Source organism: Pinus tabuliformis, chromosome 2_2, assembly GCF_031772625.1.
Source record: "Pinus tabuliformis cultivar Carrire ecotype Pingquan chromosome 2_2, CPIR1, whole genome shotgun sequence".
Taxonomy (NCBI): Eukaryota; Viridiplantae; Streptophyta; class Pinopsida; order Pinales; family Pinaceae; genus Pinus; species Pinus tabuliformis.
This window is the reverse complement of record NC_142300.1, coordinates 761,380,533-761,405,606: the sequence shown is the minus strand read 5'-3', so window position 1 is coordinate 761,405,606 and position 25,074 is coordinate 761,380,533. Positions and strand designations below refer to the sequence as shown.

Below are 25,074 nucleotides of genomic sequence, written 5' to 3'. Positions count from 1 at the left end.
TGTCGTGTAAATTCAGATTTCAGTCCCTTGTCCATCGAAGTGTTTCAGTGTTTAATCATTAGCAATCTGTGAGAAAGATCCAACTAATATCAATGGAAGGACTGATACCTTACATTTACAGAGCTGTTGTCCGAGATAGGAGTCATCAAATATGCCGCAGCCAAAGCAGCAGCAGAAGGAATCCGTTGCTATCATCAGCTGAGTCTTCGAGTAACGGAAGAGCACTTGTCAGGGATCATATCGAGCACTGCGACATACTAGCAAAGGGCGAAAGCTCCGGCATGTTTGATAATAGTACCGCGCAGGACATTCACTTCAAGCCCGCCGATCTTTATCCCTAGAGTCAATCTTTCTTGCACGGGCAAGTGGTCTCGTCTGGCTTATTTAATAGCGGAGATGAACGATGACCGGGCAAACAGGCAATAGCGCTAAATTTTCCAGCCCAGTTTCGCCACCCCAATTTCAGCAATTACCGTCCATAATTTTTATGTAGTTTTCTGCTGTTGCTGTCCGTATTGCATTCATGTCATTTCCAGGGAAGATCTAGCATCTCAGTACCTGTTTTCAAGAAAACGTGGCAAGTTATATAATCGTAAATATCATGATGTGTGGTGTGGGAGTTAAAATACAAATAGCTACTTTCGCAATTGCGTTTGGACTCGATATTTATAGAATAGAAAATTTCAGTTCTGGTTCAGAAGCATTTTATTAGGACTAAAGAACGGAATTCGGAATTTATTCTTCGAAGAAGGAACTCTATGTTCTATCATTAAATTCTTTATTTTACAAATAAATAAATTCAGAACCGATGTTGACGACTCAGAATGTTTAACCATGCCTATATATTCCGTTTCATTCTTACTTTTTATCTTTTTAAGTAAACTACATAATCATATGTAATATGAAAAAAATAAAAAACCCTGATTAATAAAAAGCCAACAAATAAACAATTATATTATATAACCTCAAAGGTGAATCTCAACTAGTACCTATAATCCAATACATGCATATACATATCATGAATAGACAATTATGAGAGTTGAACTATATAATACGAGACCAAGACGATTGGTTGCATCCACCGAGGAGTCAACTCATTTACAATAAAACCTTCCATGTGTCTACTTTACTGGGTTAGTCGGCTAGCCCCTTCAATTGTTAGTAAACATAAGTAGCATCAAAAGATTTACCTCCTAATATACAGTATTGCTAAATTTAAAAGAAATTTGGAATATTAATAAAATATAATTTTAATTCAAATTATTATTATTATTATTATTAATATTAATTTAAAAAAAAATAATATAAATGTTAAAATATACATTTAAAAAATATATATTCAACCCATCTTATTACTAAAATTTAGTTACACTTTATTACAATACTTTTATTACAATACTATGAGTTAATAACATGACTTGTTAATACCATAATATCAAATCTCAAAAAACTACAACTTATATTCATATGATCGCATCTTCTTTTTAATTAATAAATTTAATTTAAAAAAAATATATTTAAAATAAATCTCAACCTTTAACCCTTCATTATTACTAAAATATAAACTATATTAAATTTTATCATTAACTTAAATGAGGAGTGAATCACTCCTAATTATTTCCATCCCATTATTAAATTTCCCATGTAACCCTGATTTATTGTTAAGTTTTCCATGTAATCCTGATTTATTGTTTGATAATTTCTCAATTTTATTTCATTTTATCTTCTTCTATTTTTAGCTCTGTTTTTTTTAAACAAGTAAACGTTTACCTCATATTTAAATACAAGACACTTCCGAAATACACTAAACTTATGGATGCACATAACTCTTCAATTCAGAATACAGTCCAAGTCCATCGAGTTTACTCCTCCGGTGGCGCAGCGCCTACACATTAAAAATCAAACTAACAAGAGTGCAAGTCACATACGATTTATGTTGAGGAATAATTCCAGCTGTTAATACATGAGCTCTTTAAACAATTCCAAATTCACGCGTCATTGCGCTAAAAATCCAATGTCGACCATGAGAGGACGCGTAATTAGGCGACAATCTTCTGTGTTGAATTTAAAATCTTTAGAATTTTAACTGCTTGAAAGTTTGATGGATTTTTCAAATATAAGTTCAATTAAAATGGACAAAATTCAAGATAAAATTTCAATGTAAAAACTCGGAGTATAATAAAAATGTAGATAATATTGACTATCCAACATAGAAATTACTTGAGAAGGAAATTTGTTAATTATGAATTAACATACCGTGACAAGGAATTGCATTTTTTTCCCAATACACTCGCCAAGGGAAGCTTGCTGGGAGCTTGGAGCATTATCCTGTGATAGAGAAATCCCAATGTCTATGCGGTAGCCGTCTGACGCATACGCGTCAAGGAATAGAAAAGCATGGCCTGAGGCGGCGGGCTAATGCAAGCTTCGCTTAGGTAGAAATGTCAACGTTCCACTTCTGGACGCCACCCGAAAACCCAGGGTGGATTGACCGCAAGATGTTGACATTGCTCTATCTAGACCAAGCGGTGGCAAGGATAACAGCGTGACAGCACGATAAAAAGCACTGTGCGCAGCACACAGATTGACTTACCGCCTTCCAAACTGTTGCTTGGCACACCATTTATACAAAATCAACCATGTGCTTCTTCTTCTCAGATTGTGCTATCTGTTGGAATATCTAATGGAGTAGTCTATCTAGGCGGAGGAATTGCCCGGTTTCCGTCGCCGCCCAGAAAATTGTCAGGCTCCGGCCGCGGGCAATCCCTCCGCCACCCTCTCGTAGCTCCGCCACGCTCCGCATTCACTTCCTGATTTTTCCATGCAAATCGGATCGAAGCTGGCAATCCTGACAAATCCTAACAGATCGCCGCCGCAGAGGAATAATGCCATTGCCAACTCGAAATGGAGGAATTGCCGGATCGCGGGCTGCTCACTCACCTTCCTCCTCGACTCGGCGCCTCCCGCTCTGCAATTCCTCACTCACCTTCCTCCGCTCTGCTGCTCGCCACCCAGGTACACTGGACTAACACACCATACCCAAAAAAATGTCATTTGTTATTGAAGTATCAGGTTTGTTCGGCTGTTTAAATTTCCTCAGTCATATTAACCGCCAGTTTGGAGCCATTAAAACCCTGAATTATTTGTAAAAGTTCAACAGTTTGCATGGAAAAATCAGGAACAGTTTCGGATTATTTTGCAGAATTGCAAATGTCAGTTTTGGATTTATTTCTTTCTTTCTTGTTCTTTTATGGATAAAGTGCTTGAAATCTCCCGGATTTGCCAATCTTCTGTGGGGATCAACAATGTGTATAGATGCAAGGGGGTTTTCCAGTTGAAACATCAGAATTACCGCAGCCAGTCCAAATACCAGAATTGCAGCAGACTACTGAACCTTTGTTAATGGCAACAGAGCCAATGTCTGCGGTCCCTAATGATGAAAAAGCACTCGTGCTTTACAAGCCCGTAAATTATGACAGTATGCATTTAGGAGTAGAGTGATAAATTTACCGAGAAGAATAAGAAAATTGGACAAGAAACATTCACACTCCGGCTATGACAGGATTCACTGTAAGCTGCAACTAATATTCTATTTCCTCTACAACTGCTCGTCCACACTTCTTGTTTATTACTATTCACCACGTTCCCTTTTCTCTGAGACTTTATAACAAAAAACGTTGCCTCTGCATTTGCACGCTTGTGGCGTTCTGCATAGCCTTCACTTTGACCTCGAAGCTGGGTGGATCTTTCGCCCTCACTGATTGTCATTCTAATCAGTTTCTCTTTGAAAGCACTCGTGCTTTACAAGCCCGTAAATCCACCAGTATTTCCAGGTGGTCCAGCCGCTGGATCACCAGATCTTCCTATCAAATGTAACACAAACTCCTTATGGAATCAGAAGGCTTGGCAGATACAGGCCAATTTGCCTGATCTATTCTGCTTTGCGATAAAATATTAAAAATTCTTGATCTGGAAAATATCTTGAAAGGGAAGTTGTGTGGAAATATAATACTTTAATTTCAACGAACAATGGAACAAAAGATTGGCAGGAATTGCACCGCTGAAACTATTGTTCTCTATATTCCTGTAATAAAAAATAAAGAACATTTCATTACAAATATTATAAACTGATTTTATAATACCAGAATTGCAGCAGACTACTGAACCCTTGTTAATGGCAACAGAGCTAATGTCTGCGGTCCCTCAGAAGAATTATGTTCTGTGATAAAAAAATAGTTCTGTGATAAAAAATTCATGTCCCCGGACTTCGGAGACATCTTCATTGCACAGAAATAAATTAAATGATAATTGTAAGAATGGCAATAGCGACTATAAATGAGAGGGCACTGTGCAGAAAAAATGAGCTTAAATGGGTTGCATCGCTAGTGGAATTAGGATTAGCTGGTAGAGCCTCAGGGGATATGGATTGCTTTGGAGGTGAACGTCTGGAACTATAAGATGTGTCTGGGCTGCCAACTGAGGAAGGGCCTAGGGGAGACTGAAGTGGTGTAATATTTGATGGTGCTGGTGCTGATGCTGAACTGTTTCTATACTCCAAATCGTTAACTTGAAACTATAAAGGATGTGAGACAATTAGTCAGAGCATGTTTCTGAAACTCACCATCACAGAAGGCATGGAGAAGATATTCAATTAATATATCAATATGCTCTACTCCCCAACAAATATCCGCTTTAGAACCAGATTTAAGTGGGCACTTACAGTTGGCTTCCTTCCACCCTAGTTTCTTAAAGAAAGAAAAATTATCACTCGCACAAAATTGGTCTAACACAAATCTAGCCCAATATCTAACCCCAATATCTAGACTGCTTCAAAATCCTCAAACTAACCAATGATAAGATTTCTTCACTCATCTCAACCTTTGATGAGTCATAGCATTCCTTGTCAATACCTCTGTCTTGATATGTCAAGGATTTCTTTAAAGGAGCATAGGATTTCCACCCTGTAGCTTGATAGAGAAAGATAGAGACGAAATAGGAGCTTCGAAAGAGAGAGCTAGCAACCAAGCAAATAGGGGCAGTTGAGGGGAGAAATTAGAGCGGATGGAGAATAATGAAACATAAGGAAATAATGGGCAACCTTCTTGATATGTCAACGATTTCTTTAAAGGACCCAAGAATTTTCACCTTGTAGGTTGATGTTCTAAGATATAACTTAGAGAGGAAGCAGGAGGTTTGAAAGAGAGAGCTAGCAACCAAGTAGGGGGCAGTCGATAGGAAAAGTTAGAATGGAAGGAAAATAGGGAAGCATAGAGCATTAATGGGCAACCTAAACAAGGATCGCATAAGGCACTAACACGCAACCTATAAACAGATCTTTTAGGATGAGGCAAGCCACTAGGGAGGAACTTAATAATTGATGTCAATGAATCTGAGCCTAGGCAGAAGCCTCATGGTGACAAATAATTTAAACAACGAAAGGGGAGAGTAGAAAACAAATTGAGCAATGGAAGGGGAGAGAGGAAGGAAAAAAGTCACAGGAAAAATAATATATGAAACTTACGAGCTTTTCCAAATGACATGAAGGAAAAGGACATGAGAGGAAGATAGCCCGCCATTAACCTGCACTAGCATGTCAAGGATATGATGACTAGGATGTTAAGGAACTTTATATAAAAAAGAATCTTGTAAAATACAAAATGGAACACATACTTTACACACATTAAGGAGGCATTGCACTTGTGCAAAAGGGTGTGGCATAAAATTGAAACAAAAAGAAAAGTCTATGAAGACTAGAATGATATGGCAAAGTCATCAACGCTGCCGGAACTTCGACCTTATTTTATTAAAAAGTTATCGACAACACCCTTTCCACAGTGACTTCGAAGTGAAATTGTGCTCAAAGCCCCAAGGAAATATAGTTCCAGCTCACAATTGTTATGATTTTAGTAGAATGTTCCGAGAGTTTTGAAAGTTTACTTATCAATTTTTGACATCAAAACTCAAAAATGCACTAAGCCAATTACAGATCATCTACCAGAAACTAGCCATAGAATTTAATGCAATATCAATCACAAAAATGTCATTTTCGTTTACAAAAATTCTCCCAGTGTTAAAAAGCCTACACATTTTTTCCTTAATAAAAATAAAAAGGATATTCGCTAATATCAAGCCCGTGATGGGCCATCGCCTAAAAAGAACCATAAGGATCAAAAAATATAAAAATAAACATAAATTTCGAAACCATCTCTTCATATCCTGAGACTTGTAGAACTCTATTTAGATGATCATTACATTTGGAAAAATGTAAATGCAATAATGCACAGCAAACAAATAGGATCATGGCCTGAAAAGAACCATATGTTCCCAAAAACACCTAAATTTTAAAAATTAATTTTTCATCGTAAGAGGTATAAAATCCTATCGAGATAATCATCATCTTTGAAAAAAGATGTAAAGGCAATAATGCATGGCAAACTCTTACCATTAGACAGTGAGCAACAAATCATTAGCTTACTACATTTCCATCTTATTCATTAAATGGGAATAATGTAAAATTCAATGGATAAGATGGAAATGCAAGTAGCCAATCATTAGCTCACAGCCCCTTGATTGGCTATTAATGTTTACTAAGAATGCACAGCAAAAAAATATGGTTTTAGAAGAAAGAACTTCCATCTCACCTGAACCTGGTTTCCATGAAGTATCCCACTAGTCTACTGCATGCATGATTGAAATGAGAGGCAGTTTGCTCAGTGGTAAAATGCAGATATGTATGCTAATGAAAATTTTACAAATTGATCAGTATAAAAATAAATTGTCCCATCTAAAATCTTAACAAGGATTTGACATCACCTATGTTAACAAGGATTTGACATCACCTATCTTGAATAGTAAGAGCTGAAAGTTGAAGAAAACGATATTTAGAACAGAGAATTTCCTGAGCAATGCACAAGCCTTTTTAGCAAAACTCAGACCAGGGAGAAATCGGTTAATCTTTTAGTACACAACAGAGGAATATTACTTTAGCCACATCTCCAAAATGATGTTCAAGATCAGTAAACCTTGCGGAAAAAATTTAGGAGTATTACTTTCATGATTAACTACTTTCAGAAATTCGAGAATTTGTTGTAACCATATACGCCCTTGCTTTGTAAAGAGACAAACCCCCCACTTTTAAGAAAAATCATAAATTAAATTTCATGTCATGTCAGAAAAGCCTCACAATAGTTTGATCACATTAATTCAAAAGCAGATCCCTGTTGTTGGCAGAGAAGCAGAACTAAGGGCCGAGAGGACGAATATAAGCCAAGTGAAGTGCCAAATGAAAAGAAAGAGAAAGCATCATGTACATATTCATTTGAACACTTCCAAAACAATTTAACTCAAAATTTAACTAGTCGTTTCAGTAATTTAACTCAATTATATTTTCGGGAATATTTCGGAATTCCTCTAACCCCCATATATTGTATTTCTATCACAAGCTACAAGGGCTTAAAGGAAAAGAGTCAAACAAGAAGTAGAAAAGAGGGTTAGAGTCTAGACCCTACTCTATGTACTTGTATAGCACTTCTCACATTTTGAAAACAAGTTTAGATATGCTATCTCCTAATGAAATGAACAATAGCAACAAACAAATTACACAACTAAATATGACTTAGGAAAATGAAAGTATGCATAACCCGTATGCCCTCAGTTGTGAAGGTTATCTCCTCATCCAAAGATTTGCATTGAACTCCCTTTAAGTAGGAGAGATTGGATGACTAGATGTGAATAAGGGACCATGTCAACAACTCAATCAAACTAACCTAAGCAACAAATGGAGGGTTAAGCTAAAAGGAGAGGAAGAGAACAACTGTAGAAACCTCCAAATAGGTGGAGGGTTCATAGAGACAACAAACACCAGCAAGCCCAAGAGAGGAAGGAGATCATGAGATCATTGCAGAGTGTTCAAATCGACAATTTTGGTATTTCCAAGAGTGAGAATAGAGACCGTTGGATAGGCGGCTTTTTGAAAAGAGTCAAATGATAGATTTTGACCGAATGTACATAGTCAAATGGGCCTAACCATAGGTAATTTCCAAAAAGCCCACTCTCTGTAATGCAGGAAAGTGTGGAAGCTGGAAACAGGTGTGGTAGTCTTAAAACAATCTACAATTTGGAGTGCATGCCTAGACCACTATGTTATAGGAAATATAATTAAGTGTGTGCCTCAAACAGTATGCTCTACTTAATTAGGGACGTTTGGGGGACTCAAAGGAGGTTCCTCACCTAATACCCTAACAAGTGCATGAGGCCCAAGGCAGATCCTAATCAGAAAGGGAGGATCCAAGTGGGTTGGCCAAAGCACACGTTATAGCTAGATATACAACCAAGGAAGGCCAAAGATGGATGGAGGACACAACAATGGCACTAGACATCAATTGAGAAACCAGAATCACAAATCTAGACCAAGATAAGGGACTCAAAAGGATGTTCTTCAACACATAAGAGCCATCACTAAAATGGATAGGAAGACCTCGATGTTATTCTAGGGTGAGCCATGTATAGTCAATGCACTATAAATACCCATCTCGATGTCATTCTAGGGTGAGCCATGTATACTCAAGATTTGAACCACTACCAGATAGTAACCTAAAAGCTTCCCAGTCTACCAGAATCACTTTTGGATTGTGGCCAAAAATTGTTGTTTTTAGTCTGTTGTTTAGCCTACTCTATGCAGTAGCAGTCATTCATCAGCTGGTATATCTAATGTTTGTTGTGCAGGAACTCAAAGATAATGACTGTTATATTGGTTTTATGGAACACAACTCACAAATTCTAGATTAATACTGACTTGTTTGCCTTTGGAATTGACATAGGCAAAACAGGCATCACATTTGCAGATGACTTTGTTTAAATTCATTCATGTTTTTGCTTAAAACTTGTGAAATGCCTCTCCCAAAATTTTACTCATTAAATCTTGTTTAACCTGCTTTCATTCAAATCTTCATTTGTCCCTGATAGTATGACAAAACTGACCTTATCCTTCTTTGCACGTCCATGCCTCAATGCCTGGCCTGTAGCTTTGTTTACAAGGGAAAATGCAGGAAATCCTTCATCGTCCTTGGCCTTCACACTCCATGAAGTATCCATGATCCATTGCTGCGGATCAAAAACATATAATCGACCAATCATTTCACATACGCACAACAAATACTAATCTCTGTCACAAACCTTGTTTGTGTTTGGGTTGTTTACAAAAACAGAGAGCAAAATTTAATCTCTACCATCAACCAGATTTGGGTCTGGTTCACACATACATACATATAAAAATCTAATCTCTCTCACCAAACTGATTTGGGTCTTGTTCAAAGAGAGAAAAAGTGATGTCACCAACCTGGCTTGGGTCTGATTCATTTGCCGGAGCCATGACAACACTGCCATTTCTACCAGCCAAGAAGAAATCAGGATTGGCTTCACAGTATATCTTCACAATCTCTCCTTGAATAGGTTGTGGATACTGACTCCCATGAGGAGCCTGATATGGCTGCTGGGGCTCAGGGTGGTGGTGTCCAAATGGGTTATGCATTCTCTTAGACCTGCACACACAACATTCATAGCCACCTCAAATCTCGGACAATTGAGACTTATAGGAATCCGAATTCAGCATTTTCTTGCTCACATTAGTGTAAATCTCCTTGACCACAATTTGGAATGCAGATAATACATTTCTATTATCCAGAGCTGAGATCTCAATGAAGAACAACCCCTCTGATTCAGAAAGTTTCTTCCCATCTTCCACAAGAACTTCCCTTATATGATCTAAATCAAACTTATTCCCCACAAGCATTTTCACGACATTGCCATTAGCATGCACTGCAACATCAAAATTTACATGAGTTTGAAAATGGCTTGCAACATCACATAGATGACAACCAAAAGCCAAAGCCAATTTCAAAGATGCTCTATAAGGCTTCACAATAGTAATTGCTTGCAATGAAAAAGACAAAGCCAAAGCCAATTTCAAAGATGCTCTACAAGGCATTACACATAAACTGCTTGCAATGTTAGTATCAGAACTAAGGAAGATGTTATCACATCAAACCCAAAGATGATCCACAAGGCATGACACCCAGACATCAATGATCCTCAAGGCACAACACAAAATTTCCCATAATATTGGTAGAAGAGTGGTGGAGTGCTATTACTTCAACCCAAATATAGCTTTGGAGTCTACCCTATCCCCCAATTGTAATAGAAAAGTTGTTCCAAATGTTGTTGATGAAGTTCAACCTTTAACAAGTGTCATGTGAAGGAACCGTTCATGTAGAGTGGCTAAATAAATTTCTTGTGATGTTATATGACAAATGGAATTTCTGTCACACATAAGGCATATACATGAACCATGTTTTGCTTAGACAATGCTCTGTTAATCTAGGGTTATGTGGTTTTTGGTGTATGGATAGTGAGTAAGGATAAATATTTTTAGAGTTTGCATATGGCATTCAAACACCAAAGAAGCCTAATTAAGTATCATTTATTTTAAAACGCATAGATGTATTTGGGCCATATAATGAGCATTTCATCTATATAAAGTGGTGATTGTTAAATGTGTTTTTTTGCATAATAGTTGCCAGTATTGAAAGTGTTGCAGCGTAAATGAACACAAGTTATCTTCTTTTTTAAATTATATATGATTGAAAAACATGTTGAGTATTAGGAAATAGATAATTGTCTACTTGTTTAACATGACTTTATTGCTATCTTATTTTTCAGGTTCTTGAAGTGTAAAAAATAGTGCAAAAGTGGCGTTTATGCATTGACGTGTCATGCTTTCCAAATCCAGGTCAAGCTGTTATTAAATTCTTCCTTTACAATATGGAAACAAATCATTTATTTCATGGAAAAAGAGAAGTGCCTGGAATGACGACAAACAATGAGGCATATTACATTGCCCTTGTTGAAGGGTTAAAAGAGGCAAAACAACATGATGTCAATGATATTGAAGTCTTCACCAACTCGGAGTTGATATGTAATCAGATGAAAGGCATCTATTGGGTTCGGAAGGACAATTTAAAACCTCTTCATAAGGAAGAAATAAATTGGAGTTGTCAATTTCAACATTTTACCATCAATCGCTTTGCAGATATTGAAAAGATGTCCACTGATATAATGTCTAGAGCCTTTTTAAGGACATATTTAGATGTCAAATATGACATAGGATCACCATCCACTACAACAGAAATCATAGATCACCATCAATATAAATCCCCATTGTGCAAATGGGTTGTTGTTATCATTTTTCTGGGGTCTATCATAGCATGGTTCTTTCACTAAAGAAGAACCTATTAATGTTTTATTTTTCCCCAACATGCAATTATTACAGTTTTTTGTATGGGAGACAAATTTATGGACAAATGTAATATATTCCATGTACATGGACAAATGTATTTTGAGAAAAGTAACTGGTTCATGGTTTTATGATTATCATCAATACATTATGATGTTGTCTGATACTTCCAAACACCTTCTCAGATCTTTGTTTCTGGAGTGATATTGATATGCTATGTGATTTGTTCGTTGGTTGTTGATCAGTGATGAAAGGTTTCTTTACTATGTTTATAAGCAATTTATTCTTAATAACACTTATTTCTCATTCACCCAATCACTCTTCCCATCTCCCCCTTGGATATCATCCCAATAGTTTTCCCAAATCACAACTCTATTTTGGCTTGACTTCTCTGTATTTCAGATCTTGTGCTTGTGGATTTATCATGATAGTAAGGACCTAGTCTTTTTAAATCAAAGCAAATCTTGTTCATGCTCAATGTGTCATAAGTAAGGAAATGTCAATATTTCTCCAAGAAATCACATCCATCATGATGGTCTACTATGCTAAATCTCCCATGTGACCACTCCACTTCCTCCAAATCTTGCACTAGTTTTTCCTCTACAAAGGGATTCTTAGATAAAAACTAGAAAATATGCAGTTGGTGTTCTGGTTGTTCTTGTAAGAGAGCTAAGAGGATTACTTGCAGTTAGTGAAACCTCTACAATCCCTCTAATAGTCAACTATTTAAGATTGGGTTCATCTTCAGCTAAATGCAAGGTCAATTTGTTTATGTTTTGCTATCATTGTGTTGCAGTGGAAGTGACAAAATTGTAAATAGTTTGTTGAGATTGCCATCATTAATTCCTTGTCTGTATAATCTTCTCACATCTAGTACTCATAAATATCGTTATCTTCTTAGAATCCTTCACAGTTGGGACTCTTCAGGAACTGCTCAAACAATTCTCTTGCCCGAGACCGACAATTCAGTCACTTCAGCACACTAGTGAAGCAGCTGCCAGTTTTCCACCAATTCATGTAGGGGCCTGGATTTTACTTGTATGGATATTCTTTGGCAAACAAGAATCAAAATAAATGTAAATACCTCTGTTATTCGACAAGATTTTGTTTTGTACAGTATTTAATCAGTCATAAAGGAGATGGACGACATAGAAATTCGGGGTGTCCAACTCACCTCTGTAATTTACCCTTCTAGGAGATGCCTAATCGCTCCCACCTGGTCATTGTAGATTGATGTACCTTTGGGTCCCATTGACCTTATTTGATCATTTGTGTAATTGATATAATTTTTATATCTTATCAAACATGTATATTTGAGTTGGACTAACTTAATTGATATGTGCCCACTTTTCCTAAACAGTACATATCTTATGTCTGTAATCTGGATTAGGTGTTCTCACACATAGCCATCATACCATTATCAGCAAGGTCATGACTTTTGTTTTTTAGGTTTTACTCCTTCTTAGTAAATCTATGTTTAGGTTTTACCCTCCACTTTTTTTAGTGAATAGATTGAGGAATGTGATTGCACAATCTTGCTAGAGTATTTCCTTGAACATGTATGTTAACCCAACTAAAAGGTTACAATTCATAAGAGTTAAAATATTTCATGCATAGTATGCAAAATTATTAATATAAATGTTTTTGCATTTATGTAATTTTGGCCTAATTAAATTATCTCATACAATATTTTGGAATGGGAAATTTCCCACCAATGATTCTAAATATTTTTTGTTCGGTCAATGGTTGTGAAGGAGGATTTTGTTTCTAAATCTTTTTTGGCTGAACAATGTGAACATATGTAAAATGTAATGTTTTGTTAACCTTAAAAATAAATCTAACAATTGGAATAGTTGAGGTGAGTGTTATTGCTTTCATGCTTCACTCTGGTATGTAAAGTTTCTTGACCAACAATTTTCTTTTTTTCAAGAACATTCTCAAATGTGGTTTAGAAGAAATCTTTAGATTTTGGAGACTTATACGATGAAAGTTTTAAGAGATGTTTATATGACTACTAAATATGAGTGTTTTGAATGGTTGTTGATGTGCTTGGTTCTTGGCCATCTACTACATACCTTCTTGTTTCAAGTTTGTGGTTGTGTGTGCACTTGCCTTTTCTCTATAGATATATTTCTTTGTAAAAGGTCTTTTCACTGGTTTTCCATAATCAACCTGTTTCTTTTAGAGTAGTCATGATTTTTATCAAAATCTGGCAGAAATTTGGGAAAGCTGGGTTATAATTGTCAAACTTTAGGATTTTGGGTATCCAGGTGGTTTTTGATGGTTCTGAATCCATTTCCACCATAAAAAAAAACCATTCAAACACCTATACGATCAGTTTTTTCTGAAAAAAAACAATCGCCAAATTCTTACCCAAATAGAATTCCGACACGTATCTTTTTGGTTGAGAGATTTCCTGTGTTACTCTTACATAATGCTAATACCATGAAAGGAAAAAAGTGACCGCATCCAGGGTGCAATCTTTAAGATAAGGTAATGTCAACTTTTCATAAATTTAAAAGAATAAAACCTCTCAAAGCTGTTTGATGTAAGGTAATGAATCTATCCATAATGCCAAACCCATAGCGTCAAAAATAATAAATCCACCTATATGCTTCATAAATGCATGGTTAAAATCCATATTCTTTATAAATGCATGGTGAAAATCAATAACTGGAAATTAATAATTCCCTTTACATGCTTCATAAATGCATGGCCATCCCATGGGACTTTGTTATTTCTAATTACTATGGCCATTCCATTTTGAGGATACTCCAGGCTTTGAAAATACATATGCTACATAGATCGGTTTCGGATTCAGTCTCACAACAACAACAACAGCTAAGAAGTATGGAAGAACAATTGCAACTTTTTGTTTCTACTAAAAAGCAGTTAACACAAGACTGTAAACAAGAATTTGACTTTTGGTTTTGGCTCTATTTCCTTGTTAATATAAGCAGTCCTCATTTATGATGTCATTTTATAACATACTGCCGAAGGTTATAGAAGAACTAACAGAGAGAGTGGGGAAATTGAAGACAACATACAGTTCTGACATCAAAGATATGCATAATCTAGCCCATGCATTTGATGAAACGTCACTGTCAAGTTTTGAGAAGCTCAACTTAATAGTATCTAAACAGTCTTCAGCCCTAGATGATGTAAGATTCTGCTTTGTCACAATTCACAAAGTAGTGAAGTGAAGAGTGGATTTATATATATTTTAATTGTGTGCAGGTTTTGGCCATTGCTGTTTCAGAGACTGATGCAATGCTCTAACCAACTTAGACTATGTAATCAATATTACCAACTAGATGTACTCTAATAGAGTAATCCTTTGCCACAAAATGTTGTTGCTTTGATTTCCTTCATCTAAGGTCTCTTTCAAGCTACCCTTCAATATCATTTGAATTATACTGAAAACATGGAACATGCTTATCATTTGGGTTACTAACGATATCTATTTCATGTATTTTAATTGATACACAGTCACATCGTGGCACTTTAAGATCACAATTTTTACTACTCCATTAGGAACAATTAGAAAATATTTTCTTTATGGGAATTTACACAAAAAAATCATAAATAGGAAAACTTTACTATGGCCATATATATATATATATATATATATATATATATATATATATATATATATATATATATATATATATATATATATATATATATATATATATATAGTTGCTTCTTGATCTGAGTTCAAATTTTTACAAATCATCACTTTTTGAGTGAATAGAATTAACCACTGCGACAGTAAAAGAGGCACACCAGAGGATAGAGAACATAATAGCTCAAAGAAAGGAGTAGCGAATCCAATACAGTGCATAAGTTAACAGCCTTAAAAGTTTCCTTGGCTCAAATCTGTCCACTTCAATCAACAAAAATATGTGTCCCTTCCATTCGTCTCTTCAAAGAGCATTCAAGCACCTTCAGGCCTTTTGCTATTTAGTCATCTTTTAGTTGTCTTGCAGAATGCATGTTTCCATTTTTCTTTGCCCTTTCTGGAAGGAGTTCCTATGCCTGCAAAATTTAGGATCACAAATAAGGAGTAGTCTACAAGACAGTTAACACTTTATCACAAGCATAAAAGGACAGAACATTGTTCAGTGAACATCAGCAAATCATGAAGAGGTCATGTTTAAAATAACATAACAATCTACTACACTATCATATACTATTCCATGGAGGCAAAATCAGCTTGATGAAGTCATGCAAATCCAACGAGATCTTTGACTAGAGGCAAGGAATCAAAAATCCAACAACAAAAAATGCAATGATAAGGTTCAAACTTCGTTGGCCTTTGAACAGCTAACCATAACTTTATAAAGATGTAAAATATATATATATATATAAATATAATAAACATCGAACCATGAACATAGGTATGAGAACATAGTAACTACATGTTTAAGTATAAAAACAAAACATGTTGCATGAACATAAATAAGTAAAGAGATTCTATTTGACATCGAGCAAATTTTTTAGTGACCATGAACAGATTATGAAAAAGTTATTTTCATAACAACATAACAATGGGAAAACATAAACATACTTATCATATGATAAAGGGCCAACTAACGACGCCATGATAACCTAGCTTATCTATTCTTTGTGCATACCTCATTGATTCCCACTAGGGTTGAAGTCCTTCCATAGATGATCAGTGATGGTAGAAGATGATGCTTCTCCACTTATTCTATAGTTACATAGAAAAATGTCAAACGTTATTGCAAAGAAATTTCCTAGAAATCAAGGTATATATGCACACACAATGAAAGAGTGTCAAATGTACTTGGTATGGAAGGTAAGGTTGGATGGTCTTGCATCTCCCTTTGGTCTTGGGTTATCGCCATGGTTGGGGATTGTTTCATTGCTGTAAAAATAAACATACCACATGTTAAATAATAGTGATGATTAAATACTTAAATCTAAAACCATGACTCTATTCAACACATGAAACTAACCTGGAACCATAGACACGACATTATTTAATCAATGACGTCCTCGCTTATTGAGGTAACAAAACTCAAATGGTTCATATTCTGATGGATCAACATTTAAATCAATTTCCAAACAAATGTTTTTTTTGTTTCTTCTTGTTTTCTTTGTGGGCCTAAGGAAACTCTTTTTCCTCTTCAAAGATGGATCAAGAGAACCCAATCCAGGTGTGAAGTCAAAATCAGTAACGTGCAAATTATTGGCTTCATCCAACATTTTTTAAAGCATACCAATCAACTGGATTGTCTTTGCCAAAGTTGTAGGAGGGTTATCTAAAATGAGATGTGTATAGCTAAACAACTCCTCCCTTGCCAAATGAAGTGCAACGGCATCTGCATCAACAACATTTGTGGCCATAAGAGTAGCATCGATTTCTGCATCATGGTTTTGAGGCTCTATATTGATCTCAAGTGAATCATTGCATATGTTATCCTCTACATGCTGATGAAGCAATGGATTTGAATTATCCGAGTGGAAATACAACCAATTAACCTTTATGGCATGCTTGCAAATGTTTCCACAGATATACCATGGACATTCACACGTTATAAAATCGTTACGATACTAGGTGACAATGTAATTTTTTACCTCGATCTGTTTGACTTCTCACCTAATAAGCACGGGTTATGTTCTCATGAGGACAACAATCAGTATCCATAATTTTTCTTGCTCGTTCCACTGATGATTCTAGCTACTTTTCTCTCTTGTAGTTGTTTAGAAATCCTTCTTCTTTTAAGATTTCCTTGAACCGATAACAAGGTTCAACTGTTGTTAGTAACATATGCAATAACCAATCCATCCTCTGGGCACATTTTTTCCTTCTATCAGATAGAAATATTGTTTTTAGGAAGAAATGGTATGATTCAACAGCATTATTGGTCTCCTGATTTGCATGAGGAAACTCCCAACAACCTTTAACCCACATACCCAATTGCAAATAGAACGATGTCAGTCTCACTATATCACCTTTTTAAAAGAAAAAAATGCATATAATACGAAAAATAATGTTTACTTACGAATCTTATCTCCAGTGACCCAATTCTTGTTGAAATAGTATAAGAACTTCTCTTCATTTGGAAACTTGATAAAAAATTGGTTGATTGCATCTTCCACTTCATAACTGAGAGTGTGTTTCATGATGAAACCTAACTCACTAAACCTCTCCTTGGCTTTTATGGAACTAGCGGCCAACCGATTGACATTTTTCAACCAAGCCCTCTGTACATGCCAAACGCATAAGATCACATCACAACTTGTGATCCTCCTGCCATATTCAATGCATTTTAGTGTGGTATTTTGAGAAAAAATGCAAGTTTGGTTATATCATGACAATGTTAAAGTTACCTCAAGGCACTGATTTCAACTAGTGCATCATCAACCATGAAAGCATTGACTTTCCAATTCGGACAAGTTTGGAAACACTTGCGCATGACCTGCTCCAACCATATTGCAATATCATCTGATGTGTTTCATGATGCCACGACCCATGCAATAGGCACCTCGCTTTGTTGTTCATCAAATGCCACGAGTGTATACAATTGATACTATCATTTTCAACATTACATAAATTCAAATACAAGTTATTAATCATTCTGAATGTATAAAACTTAAATAAATATATTCAATAAATCATTGTCATCTAACTTACCCCGTATTTATTGGTCTTAAATTTTGAACCATGGCTATGAAGCTATTGTGTGATAACTTGACCATTGTCTCCAACATCCACTTTGTTTGAATCCCTATTATAAAAGGGACCTCCACACCATTGGGCTTTTAGTAAAAGGAAAAATCTTCCCGATGCTTTTGATACCAAAGGTTTACACTCATTTCATCCTTTTTGTGAAGTTGATAATTTCCCTTCACCAACCTATTATAGATGTTTAGAATATCTTTCCTGCATAAGAAGAAATCTCTATCTCGAGGTGCCACATCGATGTCAACATGTCTTTTAATGTGGGTTCTATACACTACATCAATAGGCACTCCCAAAAAGAAACAACTCTCTACATATGAAATAATATCCCTTGAAAGCTTTGGCCTATGCAAGACCCTGGTCTCACCTGAAGTGTCAAATTGACCATGACAAGCCCAACCTTCCCTATCTTCATGTTCATACATATTGAAATTTAATATTGCTATATCAAGAATTTCATGCATAACTTTCATAATAAAGTGGCATTGGCAACCCCTATTCCGCACAAATGAGGTCCTTTGTTTAGTTGAAAGATTTCCTCTTTTGTCCTCTGGGCCAAATGAACAATGATAACTACACCAAAAATTTAAATTGTTAGTACATACAAAGAAAGATAACCTTGGTTTCAAAAGATATAAACAATATATATTTTAAATACTCACATATCATATTGTAATGCAGCGGTTCATCTTTCTTTTGGATTTTTTTTTTGTTTTTCGTATGAATTTACATGGAGCAATAGGATTTTCTTCCTCTCCTTTGATAAAGTCAACAACTCATCATAATGGGATTACAACAACTCGATCAATACTATTGTTTTTCTATTCATTTTCGTCCAAACCAGGTATTTACTAGAGAACGTCATTTTGCCTTTGAGGTCTTGCACCTCAAGATCCATGATATATTGCCATTTGCTTCACTTGCCCATTTTGAACTAATCTAGTCAAACAATATGCAAGGACATAAAAACCGAAATTTCAATCTTAGCAAGTTATCCAACATATATATATAAATATAAAACCTCTTTTATGCTTTTTTTTATGTCTAAAAGAGAAATCACTCAATAATGACAAAAATAAATAGCACAAAAGGATGCAAAAACTTTGGGATGCAAGCATTTCCTTTAAGATGTTTCTTCTTGCCTCATTCGCTTTGAACAAGGCGTTCCTTAAAGGAAAGATTCCTTTGACAACACGAACAGATGCAATCCAATGAATGTTGGCCATGTTTTTTTAGGGTGACCATTTGTTAAGCAGGAGTAGACTTGAATGAAAGGGTTTTCTACAATGTATGTTTACATCACAACTCTACTAGTAGTCTACCCTCAAAGATTCTCGGTGCTACCATAATATATGTGAAATTTATAGTAGGAAATCATTACACTCACATTCCACTACCCATGGCAAAAGAGATGTGTTAGAACAAAGAAAAGGCAATGAAATCTACAATACCAACACAAACACCAAGAGCAGTAGTGAAAGTGATTCGGTCTGGCCTCATCCCTGCCCTCAACATTCGGAAAAAATAACCAAGTGCCTTCTCCCCATCCCTAGTGTTTGCATATCCTGCAATGATTGAATTCCAAGAAACCAAGACCTTCTCAGGCAAATTCAAGGGGGGGAAGAAAAGTTACCAACTCCTGGAAGCAAGAAAGCAAATTGCTTGAATTTGAAATGAAAACCCATCCTTCCAAATTTGGAAAATCTTCTTGAATTACTTCAGGATTCTCCCTAGAATATCCTCCATACAGCTATTCTTTAGGGATAGCATGAGTAATGCTACATGCTTCATCTTCTCCACATACCACAATATGAATTTCCTCTTCTTCAATGCTTTCCTTTGTAAAAATTGCATTATCACGAGGAAATAAGGACACATCCCCTGCCTCTCTAGCTACAGAGAGAACATTAAAATAAGTCCTTTATATCACAGGTTAGCTTAGTCAAAACTTCAACCAAGGAGATTGTTTCATGTAGATAACCTTCACAACTGAGGGCATACGGGTCATGCATACTTTCATTTTCCTAATTCATCTTTAGTTGTGTAATTTGCTTGTTGCTATTGTTCATCTCATTAGGAGATAACATATCTAAACTTGTTTTCAAAATGTGAGAAGTGCTATACAAGTACATAGAGCAGGGTCTAGACTCTAACCCTCTTTGCTACTTCTTGTTTGACTCTTTTCCTTTAAGCCCTTGTAGCTTGTGATAGAATTACAGTATATGAGGGTTAGAGGAATTTCGAAATATTCCCGAAAATATAATTGAGTTAAATTACTAAAACGACTAGTTAAATTTTGAGTTAAATTGTTTTGGAAGCATTCACATGAATATGTACATGATGCTTTCTCTTTCTTTTCATTTGGTGCTTCACTTGGCTTATATTCGTCCTCTCGGCCCTTAGTTCTACTTCTCTGCCAACAACATGGCTCTTCTTTTGAATTAATGTGATCAAATTATTGTCAGGATTTTCTGACATGACATGAAATTTAATTTATGATTTTTCTTAAAAGTGGGGGGTTTGTCTCTTTACAAAGCAAGGGCATATATGGTTATACAAATTCTCGGATTTCTGAAAGTAGTTAATCATGAAAGTAATACTCCTAAATTTTTTCCGCAAGGTTTACTCATCTTGAACATCATTTTGGAGATGTGGCTAAAGTAATATTCGTCTGTTCTGTACTAAAAGATTAACCGATTTCTCCCCGGTCAGAGTTTTGCTAGAAAGGCGTGTGCATTGCTTAGGAAATTCTCTGTTCTAGCTATCGTTTTCTTCAACTTTCAGCTCTTACTATACCAGATAGGTGATGTCAAATCGTTGTTAACATTTTAGATGGGACAATTTATTTTTATACTGATCAATTTGTAAAATTGTCATTAGCTTACATATTTGCATTTTACCACTGAGAAAACTGCCTCTCATTTCAAGCATGCATGCAGTAGACTAGTGGGATACTTCATGGAAACCAGGTTCGGGTGAGATGGAAGTTCTTTCTTCTAGATCCATATTTGTTTGTTGTGCATTCTTAGTAAACATTAACAGCCAATCAAGGGGTTGTGAGCTAATGATTGGCTACTTGCATTTCCATCTTATCCATTAAATTTTACATTATTCCCATTTAATGAATAAGATGTAAATGCAGTAAGCTAATGATTTGTTGCTCACTATCTAATGGTAAGAGTTTGCCATGCATTATTGCCTTTACATCTTTTTTCAAAGATGATGATTATCTTGACAGACTTTTATTCCTCTTACGAGATGAAAAATTAATTTTTAAAATTTAGGTGTTTTTGGGAACATATGGTTCTTTTCAGGCCATGATCCTATTTGTTTGCTGTGCATTATTGCATTTACATTTTTCCAAATGTAATGATTATCTAGATAGAGTTCTACAAGTCTCAATATATGAAGAGATCGTTTCGAAATTTATGTTATTTTTATTTTTTTTTATCCTTATGGTTCTTTTTAGGCGTTGGCCCATCACGGGCTTGATATTAGTGAATATCCTTTTTATTTTTATTAAGGAAAAAATGTGTAGGCTTTTTAACTCCGAAGATATTTTCTGTAAACGAAAATGAAATTTATGTGCTTGATATTGCATTAAATTCTATGGCTAGTTTCTGGTAAATGATCTGTAATTGGCTTAGTGCATTTTTGAGTTTTGATGTCAAAAATTGATAAGTAAACTTTCAAAACTCTCGGGACATTCTACTAAAATCATAAAAATTGTGAGCTGGAACTCTATTTCCTTGGGTTTTTGAGCAAAATTTCACTTCGAAGTCACCGTGGAAAGGGTGTTGTTAATAAATTTTTAGTAAAATAAGGTCGAAGTTCCGTCAGTGTTGATGACTTCGCCATATCATTCTAGTCTTCATAGACTTCTCTTTTTGTTTCAAATTTATGCCACGCCCTTTTGCACAAGTCCAATGCCTCCTTAATGTGTGTAAAGTATGTGTTCCATTTTGTTTTTTACAAGATTTTTTTTTTTATAGAAACTTCCTTAACATTCTAGTCATCAGATCCTTGACATGCTAGTGCAGGTTAATGGCGGGCTATCTTCCTCTCATGTCCTTTTACTTCATGTCATTTGGAAAACTCGTAAGTTTCATATATTATTTTCTCCTGTGACTCTTTTCCTTGCTCTCTCCCCTTCCATGGTTCAATTTGTTTTCTACTCTCCCCTTTCATTGTTTAAATTGTTTGTCACCATGAGGATCTTGCCTATGCTCAGATTCATTGACATCAATTATTAAGTTCCTCCCTAGTGGCTTGCCTCATCCAAAAAGATCTGTTTATAGGTTGCTTGTTAGTGCTTTATGCGATCCCTTCTTAGGTTGCCCATTAATGCTCTATGATTCCCTATTTGCCTTCCATTCTAACTTTTCCTATCAACTACCCCCTAGCTCTCTCTTTCAAAGCTCTTGCTTCCTCTCTAAGTTATATCTTAGAACATCAACCTACAAGGTGAAAATTCTTTGGTCCTTTAAAGAAATTGTTGACATATCAAGAAGGTTGCCCATTATTGCCTTATGCTTCGTTATTCTCCATTCGTTCTAATTTCTCCCCTCAACTTCCCCTCTTTACGTGGTTGCTAGGTCTCTCTTTCGAAGCTCCTACTTCGTCTCTATCTTTCTCTATCAGGCTACAGGGTGGAAATCCTGTGCTCCTTTAAAGAAATCCATGACATATCAAGATAGAGGTATTGAAAAGGAATTCTATGACTCATCAAAGGTTGAGATGAGTGAAGAAATCTTATCATTGGTTAGTGTGAGGATTTTGAAGTAGTCATATTGGGGGTACATCTGTGTTAGACCAATTTTGTGCGGGTGATATTTTTTCTTTCTTCAGGAAACTAGGGTGGAAGGAAGCCAACTGTAAGTGCCCACTTAAATTTGGTTCTAGAAAATGGATATTTGTTGGGGAGTAAATCATATTGATATATTAATTGAATATCTTCTCCATGCCTTCTGTGATGGTGAGTTTCAGGAACATGCTCTGACTAATTGTCTCATATCCTTTATAGTTTCAAGTTATGATTTGGAGTATAGAAATAGTTCAACATCAGCACCAGCACCATCAAATATTACACCACTTCAGTGTCCCCTTGGCCTTTCCTCAGTTGGCAGCCTAGACACATCTTATACAAGTAGTTCCAGAGGTTCACCTCCAAAGCAATCCATATCCCCTAATGCTCTACCAGCTAATCATAATTCCACTAGTGATGCAACCCATTTAAGCTCATTTTTTCTACACAGTGCCCTCTCATTTATAGTCGCTATTGCCATTCTTACAATTATCATTTAATTTATTTCTGTGTAATGAAGATGTCTGCGAAGTCCGGGGACATGAATTTTTTATCACAGAACATAATTCTTCTGAGGGACCACAGACATTAGCTCTGTTGCCATTAACAAAGGTTTAGTAGTCTGCTGCAATTCTGGTATTATAAAATCAGTTTATAATATTTGTAATGAAATGTTCTTTATTTTTTATTACAGGAATATAGAGAACAATAATTTTAGCGGTGCAATTCCTGCCAATCTTCTGCTCCATCGTTCATTGAAATTCAAGTATTATATTTCCACACAAATTTGCTTTCAAGATATTTTCCAGATCAAGAATTTTTCATATTTTATCACAAAGCGGAATAGATCAGGAAAATTGGCCTGTATCTGCCAATCCTTCTAATTCCATAAGGAGTTTGTGTTACATTTGATAGGAAGATCTGGTGATCCAGCAGCTAGACCACCTGGAGATACTGGTGGATTTACGAGCTTGTAAGGCATGAGTGCTTTCAAAGAGAAACTAATTAGAATGACAATGAGTGAGGGCGAAAGATCCACCTAGCTTCGAGGTCAAAGTGAAGGCTATGCAGAACGCCACAAGCGTGCAAATGCAGAGGCAACGTTTTTGTTATAAAGTCTCAGAGAAAAGGGAACTTGGTGAATAGTAATAAACAAGAAGTGTGGACGAGCAGTTATAGAGGAAATAGAATATTAGTTGCAGCTTACAATGAATCCTGTCATAGCCGAAGTGTGAATGTTTCTTGTCCAATTTTCTTATTCTTCTTGGTAAATTTATCACTCTAATCCTAAATGAATACTGTCATAATTAATGGGCTTGTAAAGCACGAGTGCTTTTTCATCATTAGGGACTGTAGACATTGGCTTTGTTGCCATTAACAAAGTTTCAGTAGTCTGCTGCAATTCTGGTATTTGGAATGGCTACGGTAATTTTGATATTCCAACTGGAAAACCCCCTTGCATCTATACACATTGTTGATCCCCACAGAAGATTAACAAATCCGGGAGATTTTAAGCGCTTTATCCATAAAAGAACAAGAAAGAAAGAAATAAATACAAAATTGACATTTGCAATTCTGCAAAATAATCCGAAACTGTTCCTAATTTTTCCATGCAAACTGTTGAACTTTTACAAATAATTAAGGGTTTTAATGTCTCCAAACTGGCGGTTAATATGACTGAGGAAATTTAAACAGCCGAACAAACCTGATACTTCAATAACAAATGACATTTTTTTGGGTATGGTGTGTTAGTCCAGTGTACCTGGGTGGTGAGCAGCAGAGTGGAGGAAGCTGAGTGACGAATTGCAGAGCGGGAGGCGACGAGTCGAGGAGGAAGGTGAGTGAGTAGCGCCCGATCTGGAAATTCCTCCATTTTAAATTGGCAATGGCATTATTCCTCTGTGGCAGAAATCTGTGAGGATTTTTCAGGATTGCCAACTTTGATATGATCTGCATGGAAAAATCAGGAAGTGAATGCGGAGCATGGCGGAGCTAGGAGAGGGTGGCGGAGGGAGGAGGGATTTCCCGCGGCTGGAGCTGAACAATTTTCTGGGCGACAACGAAAACCAGGCAATTCCTCCGCTTAGGTAGACTACTCCATATCTAATTCCTATTTGTCTCTAGTTGTGATTTTCACTAAGTAAAGGATTTGTTCCTATTAGTTAGGATCCATTTCCTAGTTTGGTACGTGGTTGAGAGATTTCCTAAACCAACAAATTGTGTGTTTAAAATAGTCTCCCTATTTTAAGACAACACTTTGTATATATG

General features: G+C 35.9%; 1 protein-coding gene and 1 pseudogene across 1 annotated transcript; both read right to left on the bottom strand.

Annotated features, from left to right (window-relative positions):
* Nucleotides 1-4,297: 4,297 nt before the first annotated feature.
* LOC149194918 (ricin B-like lectin R40G2) lies at nucleotides 4,298-9,575 on the bottom strand. The gene is made up of 3 exons (XM_089407845.1): nucleotides 9,338-9,575; nucleotides 8,980-9,102; nucleotides 4,298-4,573 (listed from the first exon to the last, which is right to left on the bottom strand). The coding sequence occupies exons 1-3, from the start codon at nucleotides 9,527-9,529 to the stop codon at nucleotides 4,298-4,300; spliced, it is 591 nt and encodes a 196-aa protein (XP_089263971.1). The 5' UTR covers nucleotides 9,530-9,575.
* On the bottom strand, nucleotides 9,566-24,679 carry LOC149194917 (ras-related protein RABA5c pseudogene; annotated as a pseudogene).
* Between the last annotated feature and the right edge of the window lie 395 nt (nucleotides 24,680-25,074).

Excerpts from the sequence above, each read along its gene's own strand:
- LOC149194918 (XM_089407845.1), bottom strand. The coding sequence starts at position 9,529 with ATGCATAACCCATTTGGACACCACCACCCTGAGCCCCAGCAGCCATAT. Across the intron at positions 9,103-9,337 it reads ATGAATCAGACCCAAGCCAG|CAATGGATCATGGATACTTC; the intron begins GTTGGTGACATC and ends TTTGATCCGCAG. Across the intron at positions 4,574-8,979 it reads GACGTGCAAAGAAGGATAAG|TTTCAAGTTAACGATTTGGA; the intron begins GTCAGTTTTGTC and ends CATCCTTTATAG.